Source organism: Schistocerca serialis, chromosome 2, assembly GCF_023864345.2.
Source record: "Schistocerca serialis cubense isolate TAMUIC-IGC-003099 chromosome 2, iqSchSeri2.2, whole genome shotgun sequence".
Taxonomy (NCBI): Eukaryota; Metazoa; Arthropoda; class Insecta; order Orthoptera; family Acrididae; genus Schistocerca; species Schistocerca serialis.
The window spans coordinates 963,443,616-963,467,956 of NC_064639.1; the positions used below are offsets into that span (position 1 = coordinate 963,443,616).

Here is a 24,341-nt window from a genome sequence, read left to right on the forward strand (position 1 = left end):
AGAGACAGCAAAGGACTTGGAAGAGCAGTTGAACGGAATGGACAGTGTCTTGAAAGGAGGATATAAGATGAACATCAACAAAAGAGAAACGAGGATAATGGAATGTAGTCGAATTAAGTCGGGTGATGCTGAGGGAATTAGGTTAGGAAATGAGACACTTAAAGTAGTAAAGGAGTTTTGCTATTTGGGGAGCAAAATAACTGATGATGGTCGAAGTAGAGAGGATATAAAATGTAGACTGGCAATGGCAAGGAACGCGTTTCTGAAGAAGAGGAATTTGTTAACATCGAGTATAGATTTAAGTGCCAGGAAGTCGTTTCTGAAAGTATTTGTATGGAGTGTAGCCATGTATGGAAGCGAAACATGGACGATAAATAGTTTGGACAAGAAGAGAATAGAAGCTTTCGAAATGTGGCGCTACAAAAGAATGCTGAAGATTAGATGGGTAGATCACGTAACTAATGAGGAGGTATTGAATAGAATAGGGGAGAAGAGGAGTTTGTGGCACAACCTGAAAAGAAGAAGGGACCGGTTGATAGGGCATGTTCTGAGGCATCAAGGGATCACAAATTTAGCATTGGAGGGCAGCGTGGAGGGTAAAAATCGTAGAGGGAGACCAAGAGATGAATACACTAAGCAGATTCATAAGGATGTAGGTTGCAGTAAGTACTGGGACTTGAAGAAGCTTGTACAGGATGGAGTAGCATGGAGAGCTGCATCAAACCAGTCTCAGAACTGAAGACCACAACAACAACAACACCTATAGAAGAAATGAAAATTATCTTTTTTGTATTGCCATTCAGAAAAGCTGTATATCTAATGATTACATTTTTGTAGAAATATAATGAAACAAAGAAAGTATAAGCATGCTTACTGAGGCATACAGCAGGGAAAGGTGTCTATAAGATCCTGTAGATGCGCTGTGCCATAATAATGTACGTCTAGAAATGTTTAGTTCTGAGTTAACAAGTTTTACGTAATGGTGCATATAATTTTATGTTCGATATGCGCATGTATCACCTTCATTGGTGAAAGTACCACATGTCTTTGATTTAATAGCATCTTCTGAATTACTTCAGCATGCCAGGAAGGATAGCGCTGAAAGAATACACACAAGTGTCAGAGCAGTTGCGCCGGCCGCGACCATTGAGAACTGAAAAAGCCGTTTTGCATCTTTGCGGTTGCACTATTGTGAAATAGCATCCCTCAATACAGTATCACTTGCGCGAATCCCGTCATGTACGATCGACAAGGCACATCCTTCCTGACGAATTTACTAAATTTCTGTAGATCTTTGGACCTCCTTCATTAACAGATAGTATATATATCTCTGCCTTCACCCTTTCTTCCCAAGCAGGGTCGAACGCAGTTCTTACTCCTACCATTACGTCGTCGTTCTGGCCTTCTTCTAACGACCATGGTGGACACCGTCACTACAAATGCAGCATAGATAATTGCGTTCTCCACATCTGAAATGCTGTGAAAATCATTTGGTTGTACCAACATCACATATAACGAACGCTTACGTTCATGATTCTGTATATTCTTAATTTCGTAATAGCTGCACAAGATGACAATAACTACTTAATAAGTATGAAGCTGGATCTCACAGAAGTTTCAATATGAGTAAACAGCAACTCTACAGACATATCAACTTTCATACTCAACGACAAAACCGACGTAAAGAAGCTGTGGTTCCGAATATGTACCGTGGGGGAGCTTGTGCGGATTTATAATTTAGATGTTTCGGGTAATAGGGCTAAAGCCGTAGGCACAGGGGACGAGTTAGCTTCCATTAACGTGGCGCTCTATGAGTTTTGTGACGTCATTTCATGCTATTTCACGTTGTGGAGACATTTCGTCACATTAAACACAAAATAAGTTCTGCGACATTTCGGCGACGCGTTACTAAAAAATAGGAAGCAAGATCGCTCCTACGTCACAAACGTAAAGCTTATAGCCCACAGAAAGCAAGACGCCATATTGTATTTGTCGTGTTCATTAGAGGTGGATTTTATGTTGCACCATACATCCTATGAATGTCTGCTATTCCCAACCACCAGCATATTGAATGTCTCGAGAATTAGCCGTAATTGATGGTACAATTTGCTGTAACAAATTTATGGTAAGGCTCATTTGATGGTTACAGAATTTTTGTATTTATTTATTGTCTCACTACAACTCTCCTGACGTGAGAATAAGCCGTTTCAAGGCACTAGCAGATACATGAAAAAAAGGTATCGTTCTTTTTAGAACTGGTTATAATTATATGTAAATCAATATCATTTCGGCGATTAAAGCCTGAAGAATACTATAAAGTAATATACAATATCACTCATCACGAAGCTACAGTTTAGCATAGTAAACAGAGTCACAACGTTATAGGACAGAGGTTTGGTTGGTTGTGTGTTCCAGTCCTGGTACCTACATTTTTTCAAACCTTGGCGGTTTCTAAAAGGTTGTGGAACTCTCTTACAAAATTAATAGAAATAATTTCTGTGAAATGAAATGTTTGTCCAGGGCCTCCCGTCGGGTAGACTGGTCGCCTGGTATACATAATTTTTGCAATACTTGCTGTTATACAAATATGAGAGCGTTCTCTTTCAAGAGTAAGTTTGTTCGATTTGGTGAACTTGTATAAGCCATGTCCTTACATGTCTCATTACATGTTCACTGAAACTGACGTTTTTATTTATGTATGCCACAGAGAGAGCAACTTGATTAGCATATGAACAAGGGAGGAATTGTGCGTTTCAATAGATTTCACGTAGAAATTTTAGATGCGTCCATTTTCGTGAACAAACTGTATTCTTTGCGAATCAAGTAATGCAGACAATGCAGCTGGAGAATGCTGAGAACGCAAAATCACGTTAATCAGACCATACCGTGTGCTGATGACGCTATGCCTTGTGGTCCTGTGATGTTGGATATCCCATCTGGATGCACATCAACATTAGCTGCCTAGTCCCATGAGACGACGACTTAACGAAAAAACTGGCAGTTCCAGACTTGTTTGTTTGGGCTATGATGCAGACTTGTGTATGATCGATGTGTCATGTAGTTTAGCTTTAAGTTTAGCATCTAACAAATTTAGTGCAACTTATATGCAGTCTAACACTTTCGGTCATAGCGTCCTCATATAATGACATACTAAATAAATGCTTAGTATATTAAAATTCGTTAAATTTTACCATTTTTAATTATTGTGCTCATATTTTCAGAAGCAGGGAGTTTATTTGAGAACAGTGTCGACATCTCCAGTCACTCTGTGATACCACAAAACAAAACAATGTGCACAGTCACATGGACGCTTCCCAGTAATCTTTGTACCTCCCATCAGCCGGTTAATATCTTCTGAATTTAGGTAAAAAAAAAATTATTTGTCCGTAGGAAGGTAGATTCTCGAAGATCAAAACCAAAGTGTCTTTCAGAACGAAAAGTAAGTGACATATCTATAACTTTATACATGTCTCCAAATGAGTACATTGTGACTGAAAAGTTGTAACAGCATAGAAATTGAGGACATTATTTCGCTGTCTTTTTAGTCATCTTACGGTGATTCCACAATGCCCCGTGTCCAAGACAGACGAAAGCCACTTACAGAAGAAGAAGTTATAGAGCTCCTTAATTCATAGCAAATTGACGCTCTATCCGATGAGCCTGGCTATAATTTTGAACAAGAGGACAATGATGGAGCTAATGTTAGACGTTTCATATCATACGGTATATTGTAAGCTGAGTAGCCTAGACACAAAGCCCGCTAACTGCATGGTAAGTGACACTGAGATAATCACGAAAAACTCGTCCCATCCAAACGGCAATGCACTGGCAGCAAATGTTATTGTTGCGTACGAAATTGTTACAACGCTGCCAACCTTAAGCCAGATAAGAAAAACATCCATTCTAATCGTAACAGACAAAAATGTAACATATAATGTCATGATTGGTAAGTCTGATATCTGCTAGCATGCCTTGTATCCGGACATGGCAGGGCACCACGCCGATTGATCATCCAGCAGTCTTTTCTCCATAAGACAACATGCAGTCAGCTGCTTTTAAAACCGAACATGATTTTCGATGGTTTGTAGCCGGTTTTGCAACCTGAAAGTGGACGCATGTTTGCTCATGCAGTTGATATTGCATGTGTAAATGCATGGATTGAGCACAAGCAAAATGCATCAAAATTAGGTGTTTCTAAAAATAAGACCCTTGATTTGCTTCACTTTAAAACAAGTGTGCCCAAAGTACTAACAAAAACAGATAAATCAGCTGCCAGGAAAAGGGGGCGTCCCATAGTGATAGTCCAAGTTCTTCAAAAACGAGCCAACGCGTGAGTTCGTCCAGACGCTGAAGTTCGTTTGGACAACTGGCACTTCCAGTGGTCAGTAACAAAAAATCATTTGACATGTGCTAGAAACCAGGTTGCAAAGGCAAAACACAAATTTTATTGCGTAAAATGTAAGATTCACTTATACTTTGATGGAAAAAAAATCTTTTTTTTTTTTTTTTTTTGCTATCATTTTTCACTAGTGTAAAATCATGGTTCATGTATATAATCATTAAGTAAGCTTTGTGTAATTTATGTATTTTGGTGAAGTAAAAACAAACAAAATACTTTGACTTTTCGACTTATACTGCACCCACTTGAACACAATGTTCTCACCTGGATACTCGTTGTATCCCCCCCTTGGGGGGGCACTTCAGAATATTTTATACATCGGAAAAATCAAAATTCGAAGAAAAGCAAAGCCATGATTTTTTTTCAGGACATAAATTTTTGCCGGCCGGAGTGGCTGACGGTTCTAAGCGCTACAGTCTGGAACCGCGCGATCGCTACGGTCGCAGGTTCGAATCCTGCCTCGGGCATGGATGTGTGTGGTGTCCTGAGGTTAGTTAGGTTTAAGTAGTTCTAAGTTCTAGGGGACTGATAACATCAGAAGTTAAGTCCCATAGTGCTCAGAGCCATTTGAACCATTTTGAAATAAATAATTCATGACCGAAAGGGCCAATATGAATTATGTAGTCCAGCCCATTAATTCAGAATGTGCTTGTGACTCTTGAAGTTTTCCCGGCGTATCGAATATTCCACAAGATTTATGGATTGCAGCCGGATCTCATCGACTTCTTTCCACGATATTTCGGCTGACAATCTTACAGCCATCTTCAGGCGAGTGGTTGACACTGGAGACTGCTAGTGCAAGTCGCTTTTTACGACATCTGAATTCCATCCACACAAACATTCAGTTTACGATGGAAGTTGAAAAGGGTGGTTGCCTACCATTTCTGGACGTCATGGTTAATCGCAGGGTGGATGGGTCATTGGGGCATTCTGTCTATCGAAAACCCACGCATACGGACCTGTACCTGCAGGCGTCAAGCTGTCATCACTCGTCACAAACTATGTGCGTCCTTCGAACGTTGGTGCATAGGGCACATGTTGTGTCTGATAAAGACAGCCTTGCAGATGAATTAGAGCACTTGAAATCTGTATTTCAACATAATGGGTATTCTGCACATCAGGTCAGTACTGCTTTAAGGATGAAAAAACGTGACCACCCACAAGATCAAGAGGATAAGGAGGTGTTTAAGTCCAGAGCATTTCTCCCATATGTCGGGAACATTTCATCGAAAGTAGGCAGAATTTTAAAGAAACATCGTGTGAAAGCAATCTTCCGGCCTCCTACAAAGACTCGTGCTCTTCTGGGCTCAGCCAAGGATGATCTGGGATTATGGAAGGCTGGAATTTATAAAATACCTTGCGAGTGTGGGAAAGCCTACATTGGTCAGGCCACACGCACAGTACACGACCGCTGCGTTGAACATGAGCGCCACACTCGCCTTTTACAGCCCAGTAAGTCGGCCATAGCCGAACATTGTATTTCCACAGGACATACTATGGATTATTCTCCCACGAAAATCTTGGCCCCATCGAGATCCTTCTGGGATTCAGTTGTCAAGGAATCCGTGGAAATACGTTTGGCGGAAAATCTCAATCGTGATGGCGGCTTTCAGTTGAATAAGGCCTGGGACCCGTTGATTACTTTAATATCAACCAAAAGAAAACTTTTTATGGCTTCTGACATGTCGAGCGACAAGTAATTTTAATATTGAAATTTCGCATTTTATTGTTTTGGACACGTCTGTGTGCATGTTTTACTTGTTTCACGCATTCGTTTGCGCTCCATAGATGCAGTAATATTGTAGAGGGCCTTGGAATCGACAGGTGGCGCGCATGCAACGGTAACTTGCGCATGCGCGTCTTGCGGCACTTTTACGTATAAATAGAGCGACTTGCACTAGCAATCTCCAGTGTCAAACACTCGCCTGAAGATGGCTGTAAGGTTGTCAGCCGAAATATCGTGGAAAGAAGTCGATGAGATCCGGCTGCAATCCCGAAATCTTGTGGAATAGAATGTGCCTGATTGCATTTTTCCCTTAAACAATATTCTTTGCACAGCTTACAGATCCTGTTTACTTCTGTTTCATACAGAAATCAAATATTTTGTAGAATAAAGTGAATGTTTTAATTCTAATATGTGATACATGTGTATTTAAAAGTTGACAATGGCTAAAAACAACAGAAAGCGTGCTGTAAGGAGTACGCTTTATACCGGAGAACTGTCACTCAGATATGCAACACCTACTTTCGCTAATGTGTTCATCTAGTGCGCATTATCAATAACATGAGAATTACTAACCAGAATATGATTGACTACTATGGTTCACTAATGTTCACTAAGAAACAATAATTTAATGACATTGCCAAATCAAACTTACAAAAATAACATAAGATTCAAAGGAGAGAAACATATCATTCACTATACGCTTCAAAAGAGGTTGTTAGCTGCTGCAAAAAAGTCTTTGTAGAGTATGAAACATGGAACAATTTTTTCTAAAAGGAATTGCATAATGCACTACAATACTACCGACCCTCTATATCCATATAGTGTAATAATTAAGAAAGCAAAATCAGATCAATTCTAGCTCAAATGGATGCAAGCACATCGATGTTATTCACTTACCTTGTACCAAGTGAAATAGGCGCAAGTGACTATTTAACATACGATTAGTGCAGATGGAGAAAATGTTACCAGAGCTATGTAAAACATCAATCTGCAAAATAAAGTGTGGATCATAAATAAGACTAATGACAGGACTGATGAAGGAAACAAATCTTACTCCCAGAACACATTCCATTTGGGAACCTGTTGGAAACATGGTTACCAATGTTGTAATAAACATATGCAACTGGGGAAGTATATAAGTACCCAGTGTGCTATATATTCTTTACTTTGGCTCCTTGCCTGTCCTGCAAAGACTGCATAGAGCGAGATAAGAAAAATAAGATGAAAAAATAAGGGTCAGCTTGAAGTGCAGGAAAGAGGAGAGATAGGTGAGGGAGGAGGACTAGTGGAGCTTGAGGTATAGAACATGTCATTTGTAGCTGAAGATCCTAATGGCATTATCTGTGAAACATCTAGTGAAATCAACTTGAGTGCAGAGGGTAGTGTATATCCCTCATAAATGACAGAACTCCACTCTGATTGTAGGTTGATAGTGGCCATTTACATGAGTGGTGAGTTGGTTAGTATTCATGACAGTATAAGAGATGCTCAGTGATCGAAGCAAAAATGGTAAATGATATGACTCCCTTCATAAGTGCCTGTTGAGATAGGCTGTGATCATTAATATGATGGATTTACAGGTAGTTATATATGGAACAGGTTTTTCGTATTGTCTTCGACTTGTATATGAGCCTTGTGGCAAGGATTTGGAAAATACAGTGATATAATGAAAACAACACAGTATTTAGGTTAAATGGCCAGCAGAACCCTGATCTGGGAGATATGAAAATGAATTTCAGCATCATATTTCTGATCTCAGAGTACAAGTGATGGTTGTGGGTGTGGTTTAGTTGTTCAGTTTGAGTTCAGGGTAAGGTAATAGGCGAAATACTGATTAGTAACAAATGTAACATCCACAGATCTCAAGTTGCAGGGAATGATTATGCATGTACATGTGTAAGTAAATTGTGTCTTTAAGGGTGGAGGGGGAGTATGATTTCTTAGTTACAATTCTCATCACTTTCATTTTCCTCTTGTTGCTTAGCACTTGATGCACACAGTCAAAAACTGCCTATCAACACATAATTCTTCATGTGTGTGCAGAATTTTACATTATCACAAAAACTTTAAAAAGAAGAGCTAACAAAAAATGACTTCAACCTCAATTTAAATACTTAGATACAACTGCTTACTGGTCACAGTAAATGGAGAAAATTGTGGATTGTCTGTGTTTAACTTCTACAGTTTGTGTTTAGCTCACTATTCACTGCAGAACACTGAAAAGATTTGGAAATATGACAGAGAAATATTTGAAATGAAGTTGTCATCCAAAACGGAACCTGTGCATATTTGTGATGTCTTAGACAAACCTTTCTCTATAATCTCTGCTAGCACTATAAATAGGTTACTTTTCTGGTTTTCTTTATTAGTTCCTAAATTAGAAATGACAGAACTCACACATATTTTCGTTGTTCTATCCAGCATTTACCATTGTTTAACACATACACACACACACACACACACACACACACACACACACACACACACACACACACACGAATATGTGTGCAGTATACTGTCACTGTTCGACAGCAACTACGTGGTATGTGGTTCTTTTAATTCCTTCCATTATTTGTACTCAACCTAACACTTTCCAGTACGGTCTTGGTAAAATATCTTCCTTACTATCAACATTGACTCAGTACAATGTTTTTTTATAGAGCATCAAGGATTTCCAAATGCTAATGCACCAAGACACAGAAAAACAATACACATATATCTGTAGATAAACTATTGCTGCAAGTTTTCAGCAAATTATACAGGTGTTCAGTGTGGCTGCCCTATTTGGTGCTACAAACCAATCAAGTATTCTTACACGTGCCATAAGACATCGTCTAGGATCATGGTGTATATCATGTAAGTGTTTGATGATCCCTCCCTGCAGCTGTTCAAGATCATGTAGCATTAGAACAATGAACCCACAGTCTTGCATGTAAGTCCATAGGAAAATTCAGTGATTAAGGTCAACTGGCTATACAGAACTCAAGAGGACAGGAGAGGCGAAATTCTAAGCATGTGTAATTCTATATTACTGAAATTTGCCATTAAGGTGATCATGTAGAACACATGAAGTTAGAAGCTCATGGTCCATGCATTCCGTTGATTCGTTAGGTTTATTTTCAATGTCTTGTTCATGTTGAACTGCGCGGACAACCAAACATTTTCACTGTAAACAAACAACCAATAAAACGAATTGTTTTGGACCTGTCCTTTAATTCTCACTGAACTGTTTATTACGATTATATCACAATTAGTGAATTCAAGATGCAAAATTCATATATGGCTTATCTTGTAATCCCACTGGATGCGTTAATGGATTTGTTGATATAAGTATGCAATCATCTGATGAGATCTCTAGGTGTAGTGCAGAAGGGTACATTCGCTGGCGCCATATCACATTGAAAACAGCTGCAGCAGTTTTAAGCGCTGCTATGAACCACCATTATCTCACTTATGACAACCAGCCATTGTTTACAACAAGCCCCCTGATGTATCCACTCTTGATGATTCTGCATGCCTGGACTGTCATTTCATGCTTTATTCTTATCACCCATTGACATTTGGCTAGCACATGGACTTCCATCTCGGCCTAATGTGGTTCTGCCTTCATTCACTGTTCGCCCAATAACTATGTTTTTAGTGAACAAAATGACAATGCATGGGTGCACTGAGAGTGTGGTCGATACTACAGTTCTTCTTTGCTGAACCTGCATGCCAAGCTCTCCTGTTGTCATGTGTGAATTATTCAACAAAACTTCCACAGTACTGTGTTGGCCACGAGGTAGCCAGCTTCAGAAGTTTCTTGTTTCGTGTATTTCCAGAAGTGTCAGGAACTATTACTTTCTGTGATTTATTTGTAAATAATTTGTGCTTGATTAAATCTGTGTTGTTGAAGAACGATAAGCACTGATACTACAGCTCTCTACTGAAGGGCACTGTAACTAACTCAGGTAAGTATTATGAAACAAAATATGGAAAGATCTCTGCCATATATTTACATATTATTACTTCATTTCAACTCCAATGAAAGCCGGTAATGGCAGGTGTGAAAATTCAATTTAATAAGTCATGGTTGCAAAATACTAACACGAATACTTCACAGATGAATGGAAAAACTGGCAGAAACTGATCCCGGGGAAGATCAGGTTGGATTCTGTAGAAATGTAGGAACATGCGAGGATATTCTGCCCCTATGACTTATCTTAGAAAATAGGTTAAGGAAAGGCAAATCTACGCTTCTAGCATTTGTAGACTTAGAGAAAGCTTTTGACAATGTTGACTGGAATAGTCTCTTTTAAACTTCGAAGGTGGCAGGGGTAAAATACAGGGAGCGAAAGGCTATTTACAATTTGTACAGAAACCAGATGGCAGTTATAAGAGTCGTGGGGCATGAAAGGGAAGCAGTGGTTGAGAAGGGAGTGAGAAAGGGTTGTAGCCTAACTCTGATATTATTCAATTCGTATGTTGAGCAAGCAGTAAAGGAAACAAAAGAAAAATTTGGAGTAGGAATTAAATCGAGGGAGAAGAAATATTTGCCAATGACATTGTAAGTCGGTCAGAGACAGCAAAGTACTTGGAAGAGCTGTTGAACAGAATGGACAGTGTCTTGAAAGGAGGATATAAGATGAACATAAAAAAAGCAGAACGAGGACAATGGAATGTAAGCGAATTAAATCAAGTGATGCTGAAGGAATTACATTAGGAAATGAGAAACTTAAAGTAGTGGATAAAAATTACTTTTTGGGCAGCAAAATAACTTATGAGGGTCGAAGTAGACTGGAGATGGCAAGGAAAGCGTTACTGAAGAAGAAAAATATGTTAACATCGAATATAGATTTAAGTATGAGGAAGTCTTTCTTGAAAGTATTTGTATGGCGTGTAGCCATGTATGGAAGTGAAACATGGATGATAAATAGGTTATACAAGAAGAGAATAGAAAATTTTGAAGTGTGGTGTCACAGAAGAATGCTGAAGATTATATGGGTAGATCATGTAACTAATGAGAAGGCATTGAATAGACTTAGGGAGATGAGGAATTTGCACCTCAACTTGACTAGAAGAAGGGATCAGTTGGTAGGTCACGTTCTGAGGCATCAAAGGATCATGAATTTAGTATTGGAGGGAAGGGTGGAGGGTAAAAATCGTAGGACACCAAGAGATGAATACACTAAGCTGATTCGGAAGAATGTAGGTTGCAGTAGTTACTCAGAGATGAAGAGGCTTGCAGGGGACAGAATAGCATGGAGAGCTACATCAAAGCAGTCTGTGGACTGAAGATCACAATAACAACATCTTGTAGTAGTTGTGCAGTAATTTTCCAGATCTCAGATGAATTTTACAACTTTTATATTAGTTGCTTCACATCAGTGAAAACATTCACTAAAATTGTATCTGTTGCCCATTGACTTTCGCATATGCCAGTATTAAATTCCTGTCACAGCAAGGCAACTAAGAGGTTTTAAAATTATTGTCACGTCCTGTAAAAGCTCCTTTCATTAAACAAAGTCTTTAAAAAAGTACATGTATTGACCTCAAAAGAAGTGAAGTTTACATTATCTCATCACTATTACATTTCATTCCTGTGACTCATTTCTTCACCTCTCAGTGCTGAATAAAATATTTGTATGTGTACCATCACTGATAGCAGGAGTGGACACACAGTTTTAGAAAGTCATTTAATACAAATAAAATTGTTAAAAATTGTGTGAGCATGTGTGTGTGTCTTTCTCAGTTCTTCAGAGTGATCAGTATTAGATTTCACCCTCAATAGACAATGTCTAATTTCTTTAAGAATGAATAGCATGTCAGGCATGTGGACATTCAACATTTATACGTATTATTTTAAGTCATTTGTATTGTGTAGTTAAATAAACAAATTTCATTTTCCATTGTCAGCATGTTTGCCTTGAGCAGGAAATTGTGTAAGATATTTCTGGGCACTGGTTCCTATATTGACACATGGTTACTGCATCGCAAAATTTAAGTTTCAAAAGTATCATTAAATATCGGCTAATTGAAGTTATCAGATATTAGCAAGAACGAAATAACTTACATTTTTGTATGTCAAAACACCAACAAGAGCAGCAGATAAAAATCCTGGAGTCACACAAACCATATTACCAATGCCCATGAGTACACCTGATGGAAGAAGAACAAAGTAAAATTTCAGTAGTGAACACTTCAATTACAAGAATGAGACTTGCACAAGATTTGAGACAAATTGTCAAAATTCGGAATAAATTATTCAACAAAAATTACTGTATTACACTTTTTTTAAAAAAACTGGTGATACTCATAAAACATAGATGTAAGAGTCTTAATAGCAGTTGTGAAGCTCTCTGACATAATAAAATAGTTGAGATCATCAAATAATATGAATATATTTACTTTCTCTGAGTTTTCAATTAGTTTAAACCTAAATATAGCAAAGACTTTAAAATCACCAGACAGTGTGATACATGATATATTAACGTAATAAAGTAACTGACTGTATCATTTACTACTTAAAATATTGCACAATGATGTATTGCACAAGGTTTTGTTCTTATATAAAACCAGTAAGCATTTGGAAATCCTCTGTTCATCCACGCAGTGACTAAACTGGCACTGAAACTGACGACAACAGAGAGAATGCATAACTAATGAATTCGGTTATCCAGAACTGTTTCAGCACAGTAGATCTTAACAAAGTCCCTCCTTTCAGTTGTCATACGAATTTCTAAATGGCAAACACTGAGATAACCGATCATGGAACAGGAAAGCAACTACAATCGCTCAGCAGTGGAAAGGCATCAGGACCAAATGAGAGACATGTAAGATTCTGTAAATATTATGCAGAAGAACTTCCTCTCTTTCTAGCGGCAATTAATTGTAGATCGCTGAGTTAATGAAGGGTACATAGCTATTGGAAAAACTTGCAGGTCATTCCCGTTTTCAGGAATGGTCGTAGGACAGATGCACATAAATATAGGCCAATATTGTTGACATCAATCTGTTGTAGAATTATGGAACATGTTTTACGTTAAGAAATTACGATGTTTTGAGAGAACGAATATCTCCTCTATAAAAATCAACATGTATGCCATAAACAGAGATCTTGCGAAACTCAACTCGCTCTCTTCCTCCTTGAGACCTATAGCGGTGTAGACAACAGAGCTCTAAATTCAAATGGAGAAAAAGATTGTCGGACTGGAAAAAGATTTGTACAAGGTACATGCAGGGCTCAATTTTAGGGCCTTATTATTTTCTGCTGTTGTAAATGATTAACCTTTAAGCATTGATGTTCACTCCATTTTACTCGCAAATGACACCTCGCTTTTAATTGAAAATGACAATTTAGAACAAATTCATGATACAATGGAAAATATAATGGGACACCTAGAATTATGGTTTCAGCAAAATGGATTAAAACTAAATCTCACAAAAGTATCATTAGTGTAGTTCAGTGCTAAAACATCATCGGCATCTCCCATAAAAATAGTGCATGGCTTTCAGGAAGTGACTGAAACAAGTTATGTAAAATTTCTAGGTCTAAATCTTGAGAAAAATTTAAATTGGAAGGCACATGTAGACTTCTTAGCAAACAAACTAAACAGCCTATCTTATGTGATGAATGTCTTATATGGTTCTACCTTTATGGACGCCAGGGAGATAGTCTACCACAGCTAGTTTGAAACTATATGGTAATTGGATACGGAATATGTTTCTCGGGAAATTCTGTGAACAGCCTGAGATTACTTACACTTCAAAAGAGAATCATAAGAAACATGTGTTTAGTCCAAACAAGAACATCATGTCGCCCATTATTTAAAAAATTAAAAATACAAACCATCTCCTCTCTGTACATCTACAAAATTTTTATTTTCATATATCAAAGTCAAACTCACTTGGCAATTTTCATTTCAAGCACAATTACAGTACTTGTCACAGACACAGTTTCAAACTTCCCTCTCATAATTTAAAACTTTACACTCAAACACCATTGTACAAGGGATTAAAAATTTACAATAAATTAAATAACTCAAATCTGTTAAAGATGGAGTTGGACCCACTAAAAAGATTGTTATTTAATACACTAGTGGAAAAATGCTAACACAGAGTTAAAGAATTCATAAAGGACAATTTGGCAATTTGAAAAGAAAAGAAACAGTAAAGATTATGTACTATATAATAAATTGTTAATATATTGTATAAAATGCATTGCAAGCTGCAAAATAACCATAAGTGTTATATATGTTCTTGTTAAATTATTCATGTCTAAAAATTCAGAAATGCCTTCTTAAATATGTTAATTGACTTTTTTTTCCAAGTAACTTGATGTGTCTCCAGTACAAAAATCTTGATTTGTAACTGTACATTATGAGACAAATAAACTACATTTTGCATTCTGCATTAGGGTTGATGCCATGTTTCTTGACTTCAGGAAGATATTTGACATTGGCCTGCACTGAATAGTGAATAAAATTCGTGCTTACCGAGTATGGGGCAGAGTTGTGGCTGGTTTATAGGCTTTTAACGTATGTAAATGATCTGTTGTAAACGTCAGAAGCTTCTGAAGACTGTTTGCTGATGATATGGTGTCTATAAGAGTGTAGCAATGGCAGAAGACAATATCGATTTGCAGGAAGACCTGCAGGGGATTGATGAATGATGCAGACGCTGGCAGTTGACACTGAACTTAAATAAAGATAGCATAGTAGAACTATACTACTGCAGACAAATTGCTAAAAGCAATATATACCGTAAAATATTGAGGAGTAACTATTCAGAGCGACCTTAAGTGGAATGACCATACAAAACAAATTGTAGGAAAAGTGGGTGACAGACTGTCAGTCATAGGAAGAATCTTAAGCAAGTGTGCCTCATTCACGAAGGAAGTGGCTTAGAAGGCCGTTGTTCGCCCGAATCTTGAATATTATTCATCAATATGGGGCCCGTACAAGTTAGGACCGATAGGAGAGATAGAGAAGATCCAACAAATAGCGGTTGGTTTCGTCACGGGATCCTTTAGTCGGTGCGGGAGCGTTACAGAGACGCTCAACAAACTCCAGTGGCAGACGCTACGAGAGAGGCGTTATGCATCATGGAGAGGTTTACTATTGAAATTTCGAGACCACACTTTCTGGGAATTCACACAACATATTACTTCATCCCGTATACATTCTAAGAAATTATCATGACGAGAAAATTCAAGAAATTAGAGCCAATGCAAAGGGTTACCTACAATTATTCTTCCCATGTGTCATTCGTGAGTGGAACAGGGCAAGTGGGATCAGTTAGTGGTACGAGAAGTATACTCCAACACACACCGTTAGGTGGCTAGCGGAGTATGATGTAGGTGTAGTAATCTCTACCCTGTGACATGCTTCACTACATTCAGTGATGCTTTATCATCAAATGATTGTTTCCTGAAAGTTATTCAGATAACTCAATACTTAAAGCAAAGAAAACGTGAAAGTAAATACACTCCTGGAAATTGAAATAAGAACACCGTGAATTCATTGTCCCAGGAAGGGGAAACTTTATTGACACATTCCTGGGGTCAGATACATCACATGATCACACTGACAGAACCACAGGCACATAGACACAGGCAACAGAGCATGCACAATGTCGGCACTAGTACAGTGTATATCCACCTTTCGCAGCAATGCAGGCTGCTATTCTCCCATGGAGACGATCGTAGAGATGCTGGATGTAGTCCTGTGGAACGGCTTGCCATGCCATTTCCACCTGGCGCCTCAGTTGGACCAGCGTTCGTGCTGGACGTGCAGACCGCGTGAGACGACGCTTCATCCAGTCCCAAACAGGCTCAATGGGGGACAGATCCGGAGATCTTGCTGGCCAGGGTAGTTGACTTACACCTTCTAGAGCACGTTGGGTGGCACAGGATACATGCGGACGTGCATTGTCCTGTTGGAACAGCAAGTTCCCTTGCCGGTCTAGGAATGGTAGAACGATGGGTTCGATGACGGTTTGGATGTACCGTGCACTATTCAGTGTCCCCTCGACGATCACCAGTGGTGTACGGCCAGTGTAGGAGATCGCTCCCCACACCATGATGCCGGGTGTTGGCCCTGTGTGCCTCAGTCGTATGCAGTCCTGATTGTGGCGCTCACCTGCACGGCGCCAAACACGCATACGACCATCATTGGCACCAAGGCAGAAGCGACGTCTCCATTCGTCCCTCCATTCACGCCTGTCGCGACACCACTGGAGGCGGGCTGCACGATGTTGGGGCGTGAGCGGAAGACGGCCTAACGGTGTGCGGGACCGCAGCCCAGCTTCATGGAGACGGTTGCGAATGGTCCTCGCCGATACCCCAGGAGCAACAGTGTCCCTAATTTGCTGGGAAGTGGCGGTGCGGTCCCCTATGGCACTGCGTAGGATCCTACGGTCTTGGCGTGCATCCGTGCGTCGCTGCGGTCCGGTCCCAGGTCGACGGGCACGTGCACCTTCCGCCGACCACTGGCGACAACATCGATGTACTGTGGAGACCTCACACCCCACGTGTTGAGCAATTCGGCGGTACGTCCTCCCGGCCTCCCGCATGCCCACTATACGCCCTCGCTCAAAGTCCGTCAACTGCACATACGGTTCACGTCCACGCTGTCGCGGCATGCTACCAGTGTTGAAGACTGCGATGGAGCTCCGTATGCCACGGCAAACTGGCTGACAGTGACGGCGGCGGTGCACAAATGCTGCGCAGCTAGCGCCATTCGACGGCCAACACCGCGGTTCCTTGTGTGTCCGCTGTGCCGTGCGTGTGATCATTGCTTGTACAGCCCTCTCGCAGTGTCCGGAGCAAGTATGGTGGGTCTGACACACCGGTGTCAATGTGTTCTTTTTTCCATTTCCAGGAGTGTACTACCTGAAACTTTGGCTATGAATGCACTCTGGGAAACTAGTAATGAAACTTCATCTGCAACTATGTCTTTGAGGAAAACAGGTATCACACATAAGCAGACAAAAAAATGTAGTTTAGTTTACATAAATTTTCTCTCTATTATGTGATGACATTCTTTTGCATAATTCATTTGCAGCCAATAAATTGTAAGCGAAAAGTAAGAAAAATGTGTGTAGAAAATAACTGACATCTCCCCAGCTTATATTATCTAGGAATTCTGCACTTGCAACTCATGGCTTTGGTCTTCCTCCTGTTTTCCCTTCTTTTACAAGAGTGTGTTAAGATGAGTCAGTAGTTCACTTCACATTTTACTGATAGGAGGGAAGAGTTTATGTTAGCTCATGCACCTCTCATGATGAAGTTTCTTCTGACTGGGAGCACATTCCACAGGGTTCAATTGTGTGACCTCTTCTGTTCTTGCTATTATGAAAGATCTTCCATCTTACACTGATAAAGCAGAGCTCACCAACTGCAGCATCGTCGACAGGACTGACTGCGGACCTTCGGTACAGAGCCGAGTGGAGAATCTGAATCGACGGTTTTGCGACCGTGTGGGCTGCAGATTCCTCAACTTGCCCCATAGGGTGGAGGGGTTTCGGGTTCCGCGTGATAGGTCAGAAGTCCACTACACCCAACAGGCAGCTACACGGGTAGCAGGGGTTGTGTGGCGTGGACTGGGCGGTTTTTAAGGTTAGATGGCCTCGGGCAAGTACAGAAAGGATAACAGCCTCAAAGGGTGGGGGACAAAGTCAGGACATGCGGGGACCAAGCAGCAGTCGGTATGGTAATTGTAAACTGTCGAAGCTGTGTTGGTAAAGTACCGGAACTTCAAACGCTAATAGAAAGCACCAAAGCCGAAATCGTTATAGGTACAGAAAGCTGGCTGAAGCCAGAGATAAATTCTGCCGAAATTTTTACAAAGGCACAGACGGTGTTTAGAAAGGACAGATTGCATGCAACCGGCGGAGGCGTGTTTGTCGCTGTTAGTAGTAGTTTATCCTGTAGTGAAATAGAAGTGAATAGTTCCTGTGAATTATTATGGGTGGAGGTTATATTCAACAACCGAGCTAGGTTAATAATTGGCTCATTTTACCGACCTCCCGACTCAGCAGCGTCAGTGGCAGAACAACTGAGAGAAAATCTGGAATACATTTCACATAAATTTTCTCAGCATGTTATAGTCTTAGGAAGAGATTTCAGTTTACTAGATATATACTGGGACACTCAGATGTTTAGGACGGGTGGTAGGGACAGAGCAACGAGTGTCATTATACTGAGTGCACTATCCGAAAATTACCTCGAGCAATTAAACAGAGAACCGACTCGCGGAGATAACATCTTGGACCTATTGATAACAAACAGACCCGAACTTTTCGATTCTGTAAGCGCAGAACAGGGAATCAGTGATCATAAGGCCGTTGCAGCATCCCTGAGTATGGAAGTAAATAGGATTATAAACAAAGGGAGGAGGTGTATCTGTTTAGCAAGAGTAATAGGAGGCAGATTTCAGACTACCTAACTGATCAAAACGAAAATTTCTGTTCCGACACTGACAATGTTGAGTGTTTATGGAAAAAGTTCAAGGCAATCGTAAAATGCGTTTTAGACAGGTACGTGCCGAGTAAAACTGTGAGGGACGGGAAAAACCCACCGTGGTACAACAACAAAGTTAGGAAACTACTGCGAAAGCAAAGAGAGCTTCACTGCAAGTTTAAACGCAGCCAAAACCTCTCAGGCAAACAGAAGCTAAACGATGTCAAAGTTAGCGTAAGGAGGGTTATGCGTGAAGCGTTCAGTGAATTCGAAAGAAAAATTCTATGTACCGACTTCACAGAAAATCCTAGGAAGTTCTGGTCTTACGCTAAATCAGTAAGTGGATCGAAACAGCATATCCAGACACTCTGGGATGATGACGATGATGATGATGATGATGGCATTGAAACAGAGGATGACACACGTAAAGCTGAAATACTAAACACCTTTTTCTAAAGCTGTTTCACAGAGGAAGACTGCACTGCAGTTCCTTCTCTAAATCAGCGCATGAACGAAAAAATGGCTGACATCGAAATAAGTGTCCAAGGAATAGAAAAGCAACTAAAATCACTCAACAGAGAAAAGTCTACTGGACCTGACGGAACACCGATTCGATTCTACACAGAGTATGCGAAAGAACTTGCCCACTTCTAACAGCCGTGTATCGCAAGTCTCTAGGGGAAAAGAGCACAGGTAGTCCCAGTTTTCAAGAAGGGTCGTCGTGCAGATGCCCAAAACTATAGGCCTGTATCTCTGACATCGACCTGTTGTAGAATTTTATAACATGTTTTTTGCTCGCGTATCATGACATTTCTGGAATCCCAGAATCTACACTGTAGGAATCAACATGGATTCCGGAAACAGCGATCGTGTGAGACCCAACTCGCTTTTATTTGTTCATGAGACTCAGAAAATATTAGATACAGGCTCCCAGGTAGATGCCATTTTCCTTGACTTACGGAAGGCGTTCGATACAGTTCCGCACTGTCGCCTGATAATGTAAGAGCCTACGGAATATCAGACCAGCTGTGTGGCTGGATTGAAGAGTTTTTAGCAAACAGAACACAGCATGTTGTTCTCAATGGAGAGACGTCTACAGACGTTAATGTAACCTCTGGCGTCCCACAGGGGAGTGTTATGGGACCATTGCTTTTTACAATATATATAAAGGACTTAGAAGATGGTGTTGGAAGTTCCATGTAGCTTTTCGCGGATGATGCTGTAGTATACAGAGAGATTGCAGCATTAGAGGATTGCAGCGAAGTGCAGGAAGGTCTGCATTGGATAGGCACTTGGTGCAGGGAGTGGCAACTGACTCTTAACTTAGACAAATGTAATGTATTGCGAATACATAGCAAGAAGGATCCTTTATTGTATGATTATATGAAAGTGGAACAAACACTGGTAGCAGTTACTTCTGTAAAATATCTGGGAGTATGCGTATGGAACGATTTGAAGTGGAATGATAATATAAAATTAATTGTTGGTAAGGTGGGTGCCAGGTTGAGATTCATTGGGAGAGTCCTTAGAAAATGTAGTCCATCAACAAAGGAGGTGGCTTACAAAACACTCGTTCGACCTATACTTGAGTATTGCTCATCCGTGTGGGATCCGTACCAGGTCGGGTTGACGGAGGAGATAGAGAAGATCCAAAGAAGAGAGGCGCTTTTCGTCACAGGGTTATTTGGTAAGCGTGATAGCGTTACGGAGATGTTTAGCAAACTCAAATGGCAGACTCTGCAAGAGAGGCGCTCTGCATCGCAGTGTAGCTTGCTGTCCAGGTTTCGAGAGGGTGCGTTTCTGGGTGAGGTATCGAATATATTGCTTCCCCCTACTTATACCTCCCGAGGAGATCACGAATGTAAAATTAGAGAGATTCGAGCGCGCATGGAGGCTTTGTGGCAGTCGTTCTTCCCGCGAACCATACGCGACTGGAACAGGAAAGGGATGTAATAACATTGGCACATAAAGTGCCCTCCGCCACACACCGTTGGGTGGCTTGCGGAGTATAAATGTAGATGTAGATAAAGCAGAAATAATGCTCATCACTGATGATGCAAGATTCGTAATCAAACTTAATTAATTAATTTATTTATTTATTTATTTATTTATTTAACCTGGCAAGATTAGGGCCATCAGGCCCTCTCTTACATCTTAATAGAACTGTAGCAACAGAAAGAGTAATAAAAATTTTAAAAGTTTTATTCTCTGTTTTCTGAGAATATAGAAAACTGATTGTTCAGAATTCCTGCATATTGATTAGATCTTGGATTGAAAATCACATATTGTAGTTCTTGTCAACTGACTGAATCCAGCAACATTTGAGCTGTGTGTAATTGTTGACTTTGGTTATCAAAGCTTTAGAAAATTAGCTTATTTTGCGTTCCTCCTGTTCATCGGTGTCATATGGAGTAATGTTATGTGCTAATTCCCCACAGGCACAAAGTATTCATTACACAATTATGTGGTGTAAGGATAATGTCTGGTGGAGGCAAATGTGTAGAAAAACTAGGTGCTACCAAAGCTTCATAAAACTTTTATTCTTCCATGAAACTTGTTGTGAAAGATAAGGCACAATTTGATACAAGGTAAAATTTGATATTAAGAGGAGCATGTATAAAAATAATACTAATAACAAATATAGTTCCACTACCCACATCTTATCTCACTCTTGCACAAAAAGAAACAAACTATAGAGCCATAAAAGTATGAACACCTCCCTTGTGAGTTAAAGATGCTGGTAGATAATGAAGTTTTTAAAGTAAACTGATTTCATTTCTATTTAATAACTGCTACTTTCTACTTTTGAGTAGATAGTGTTTATGTGACTGAGCTCGATATATCAAATTTTGAAGATTAAAATTTTTAAAATCTAGTTATGTAAAGATTTAGGAGGTACCTTTTTTTACAGTAAAAAGCCTATTAATATGTACCACATAAAGATGAGTCGCCACAGGTACAAACCACTAATATGAAAAAAAAGAAACTAATGTCTAGCCCATGGATAACTGTTGTACTTCATCAATAACCATTATAGTCATTTAAATATCAAACAAGCAGTGGAAGGTGCTGTTCATCCTGTACTTGGATAAAATATAGAATGAGGGCGTTTCATTCAACAGCTATGAAATCCAGATCAATGCCATTCGTACAAACACTAAAATTTTCAGGCAGTATTATCACATTATGTGACCATATTCCAGAACTTCAGGATCTCATTCATGATACCAATGCTGCAGGAAGAGATTTCAGTATTTTTACCTATACCAATAAGATTAAATTCTTAGCATTTAACTAGAAACCTATAACTTCATAAGGGCAAGAATAATGTTGTGTAATAGTAAGTGAAATGGTAAGCTAAGACAGTGAATGGTCAGATACTTTATGTAGCCCTTTTGTCTGCGCAATGAGGAGGCGAGGGCCTTCACAATACATTTTCTGTATCACTTAAGTAGTGATGTGTATTCCTTGTAATGTCTGCCTCTATAATGAAGAAAGCCTTTGATAACATGGAGCAGAAAATTATTTTCATTACAGAATGTCATAAAATCTTGTGTTTGGTCCATATACTACATGGACAGGAGTTGTAAGAAAGGTTTAATTCAACAAGACTGCCATGACTTGAAATACATCAATATGTCTACAGGAATTTCAACAGTAGGTCAACCAATGAGGATGTCTGAAGAAATTTGGTCTAATAAGTGAATGCTAACGTTCCAAAAACTGAGCAAAATGTGTGTGAAGAGAAGAAGTAGATGAACAGTTGTTATACATGAGGATGCAGCATTATATACTAAGTGACAGCTTTCTTACTATTTTTTCTTCATTAACTGTTAGAACAGACAGAAACAAGAACATACCAGTTTAAATATATGTAACGAACTTTGAGCATCATGATGGGACCTACAGAATATCATGTATAAATAGATAACATTTGCAGAAATTAAACATATTATCATGTTCAAATGGTATACTTACTGGAGAAATTAGGACTGAGGTCAATGTACGTAGCTAAAGCACCATTTGGTTCAGCTCCACTCATGGCAAGAGCTGCTGTGAGACAAATAGTGGCCATAATTGAGTTACAGCCAGAGAAGGCCAACCCCAGCATGAAGACGCCTTGCAGAGTATTCACTGGCAACAGAGAAATATGAGAAAGATAAATACAAAGAAATAGCTCACTGTTTAATAAAAAAACTTAGATATAATATAAATTACTCATTATTTAACATCAATTTGAGTCAATGATAGTACACATCTATTGCAAACTTTTACAGATTTAAAATGAACAAAGAGTGTTTGATTCAGTTTGAAGTTAAATAGGTACGAAGGAATATTTATTCATTCAGTGACAAATAGTGTGCAAGTCTTCATTTATGCTTTTCATTCGTGAATAGAAATTGCTGTATCAAGAAATGAGAGACGATCAGTAATTTTTGAGAATATTTCTTGTGAAGGACATCGATTTTTCTTAGTACTTTAAAATGAACTTGAACAGTCTCGACCGCAAGAAACCTTTGTTTTTGTGGTTACCAGTTTCAGTCAGTTTCTGACCATCTTCCGAGCTCATACTGTGATGGTAGGCGGTGAACGCAACAGGAATTACGATGTCTACGAGAGTCAACTGCAGTTACGTCCATATATTTAAACGACATGACTGTGTCAAACAACTGTATCCGAACACTACGGGTTTGTTTTTCTTACTTATCCGCGTTAACTTGCATTTTTCACCATTTAGATCTGGCTGCCATTCATCATACCAACTAGAAATTTTGTCTAAGTATCTTGTACCCTCCTACAGTTACTCAACTTCGACACGTTACCCTACAGCAGAGCATCTTCAGCAAACAATCGCAAATTGCTGCCCACCTGGTCTGTTAAATTATTTGCTTATGTAGAGAATAATAGCAGTTCTATCATACTTCTCTGGGGCACTCCTGGCGATAATCTCGTCTCTGGTGAATACTCGCCATCTAGTAAACCATACTGGGTTCTATAACTTTAGAGATCTTGGAACCGTTTATATATCTATAGACTTATTCCATATGCTCGTTCGTTCTTTAACAGCCTGCAATGGGGCACCGTTTCCAACGCTTTCCAGAAATATAGAAATGTGGAATCTGCCTGTTGTGCTTCATCTGTAGTTCGCAATATATCATGTGAGAAAAGAGCAAGCTGAATTTCGCAAGAGCTAAGCTTTCTAAAACTATGGTGATTCGTGGACATAAGATTTTCTGTCTCAAAAAAGTTTATTGTATTCGAACTGACAATGTGTTCAAGGATTCTGCAGCAAACCGATGTGAGGGCTACTGGTCTGTAATTTCGCGTGTCCTTTCTTTTTCCTTTCTCATATACAGGAGTCACCGACGTTTTTTTCCAGTCGCTTGGGACTTCGCGCTGGGCGAGAGATTCGCGATAAACGCAAAGTAGGTAATGGCCAATGCTGTAGAGTACTCTTTGAAAAGCCAAATTGGGATTCCATCCGGTCCCGGTGGCTTACTTATTTTCAACTCATTTAGTTGTTTTTCTTTTTCAGGGATGTTTATCGCTGTGTCATCCATAAGAAGTGAGTTCGATGGTCAAATGATGATATCTTTGTACGATTTTCCTGCGTGAATGAATTCTTAAACGTGAAATTTAAAACTTCGGTTTTCGTTTTGCTGTCTTCACCTGCCACACCAGACCGGTCAACAAGTGACTGGAAGCTTTAGAACCGCTTAGCTATTTTACATACCAGAATTCTCTCGGGATCTCTGCCATATCTTTTGCTATGTGTG

General features: G+C 39.6%; 1 protein-coding gene across 1 annotated transcript in view; it reads right to left on the reverse strand.

Moving 5' to 3' along the window:
- Window positions 1-24,341, reverse strand: part of LOC126456575 (sialin-like) — a 155,295-nt gene that overhangs the window by 4,838 nt on the left and 126,116 nt on the right. The window contains exons 8-9 of the mRNA XM_050092322.1: window positions 22,543-22,698; window positions 12,178-12,263 (exon numbers count right to left, since the gene is read on the reverse strand). Of these exons, the coding sequence (XP_049948279.1) occupies window positions 12,178-12,263; window positions 22,543-22,698 (242 nt within the window). The remainder of the gene's footprint in view (window positions 1-12,177; window positions 12,264-22,542; window positions 22,699-24,341) is intronic.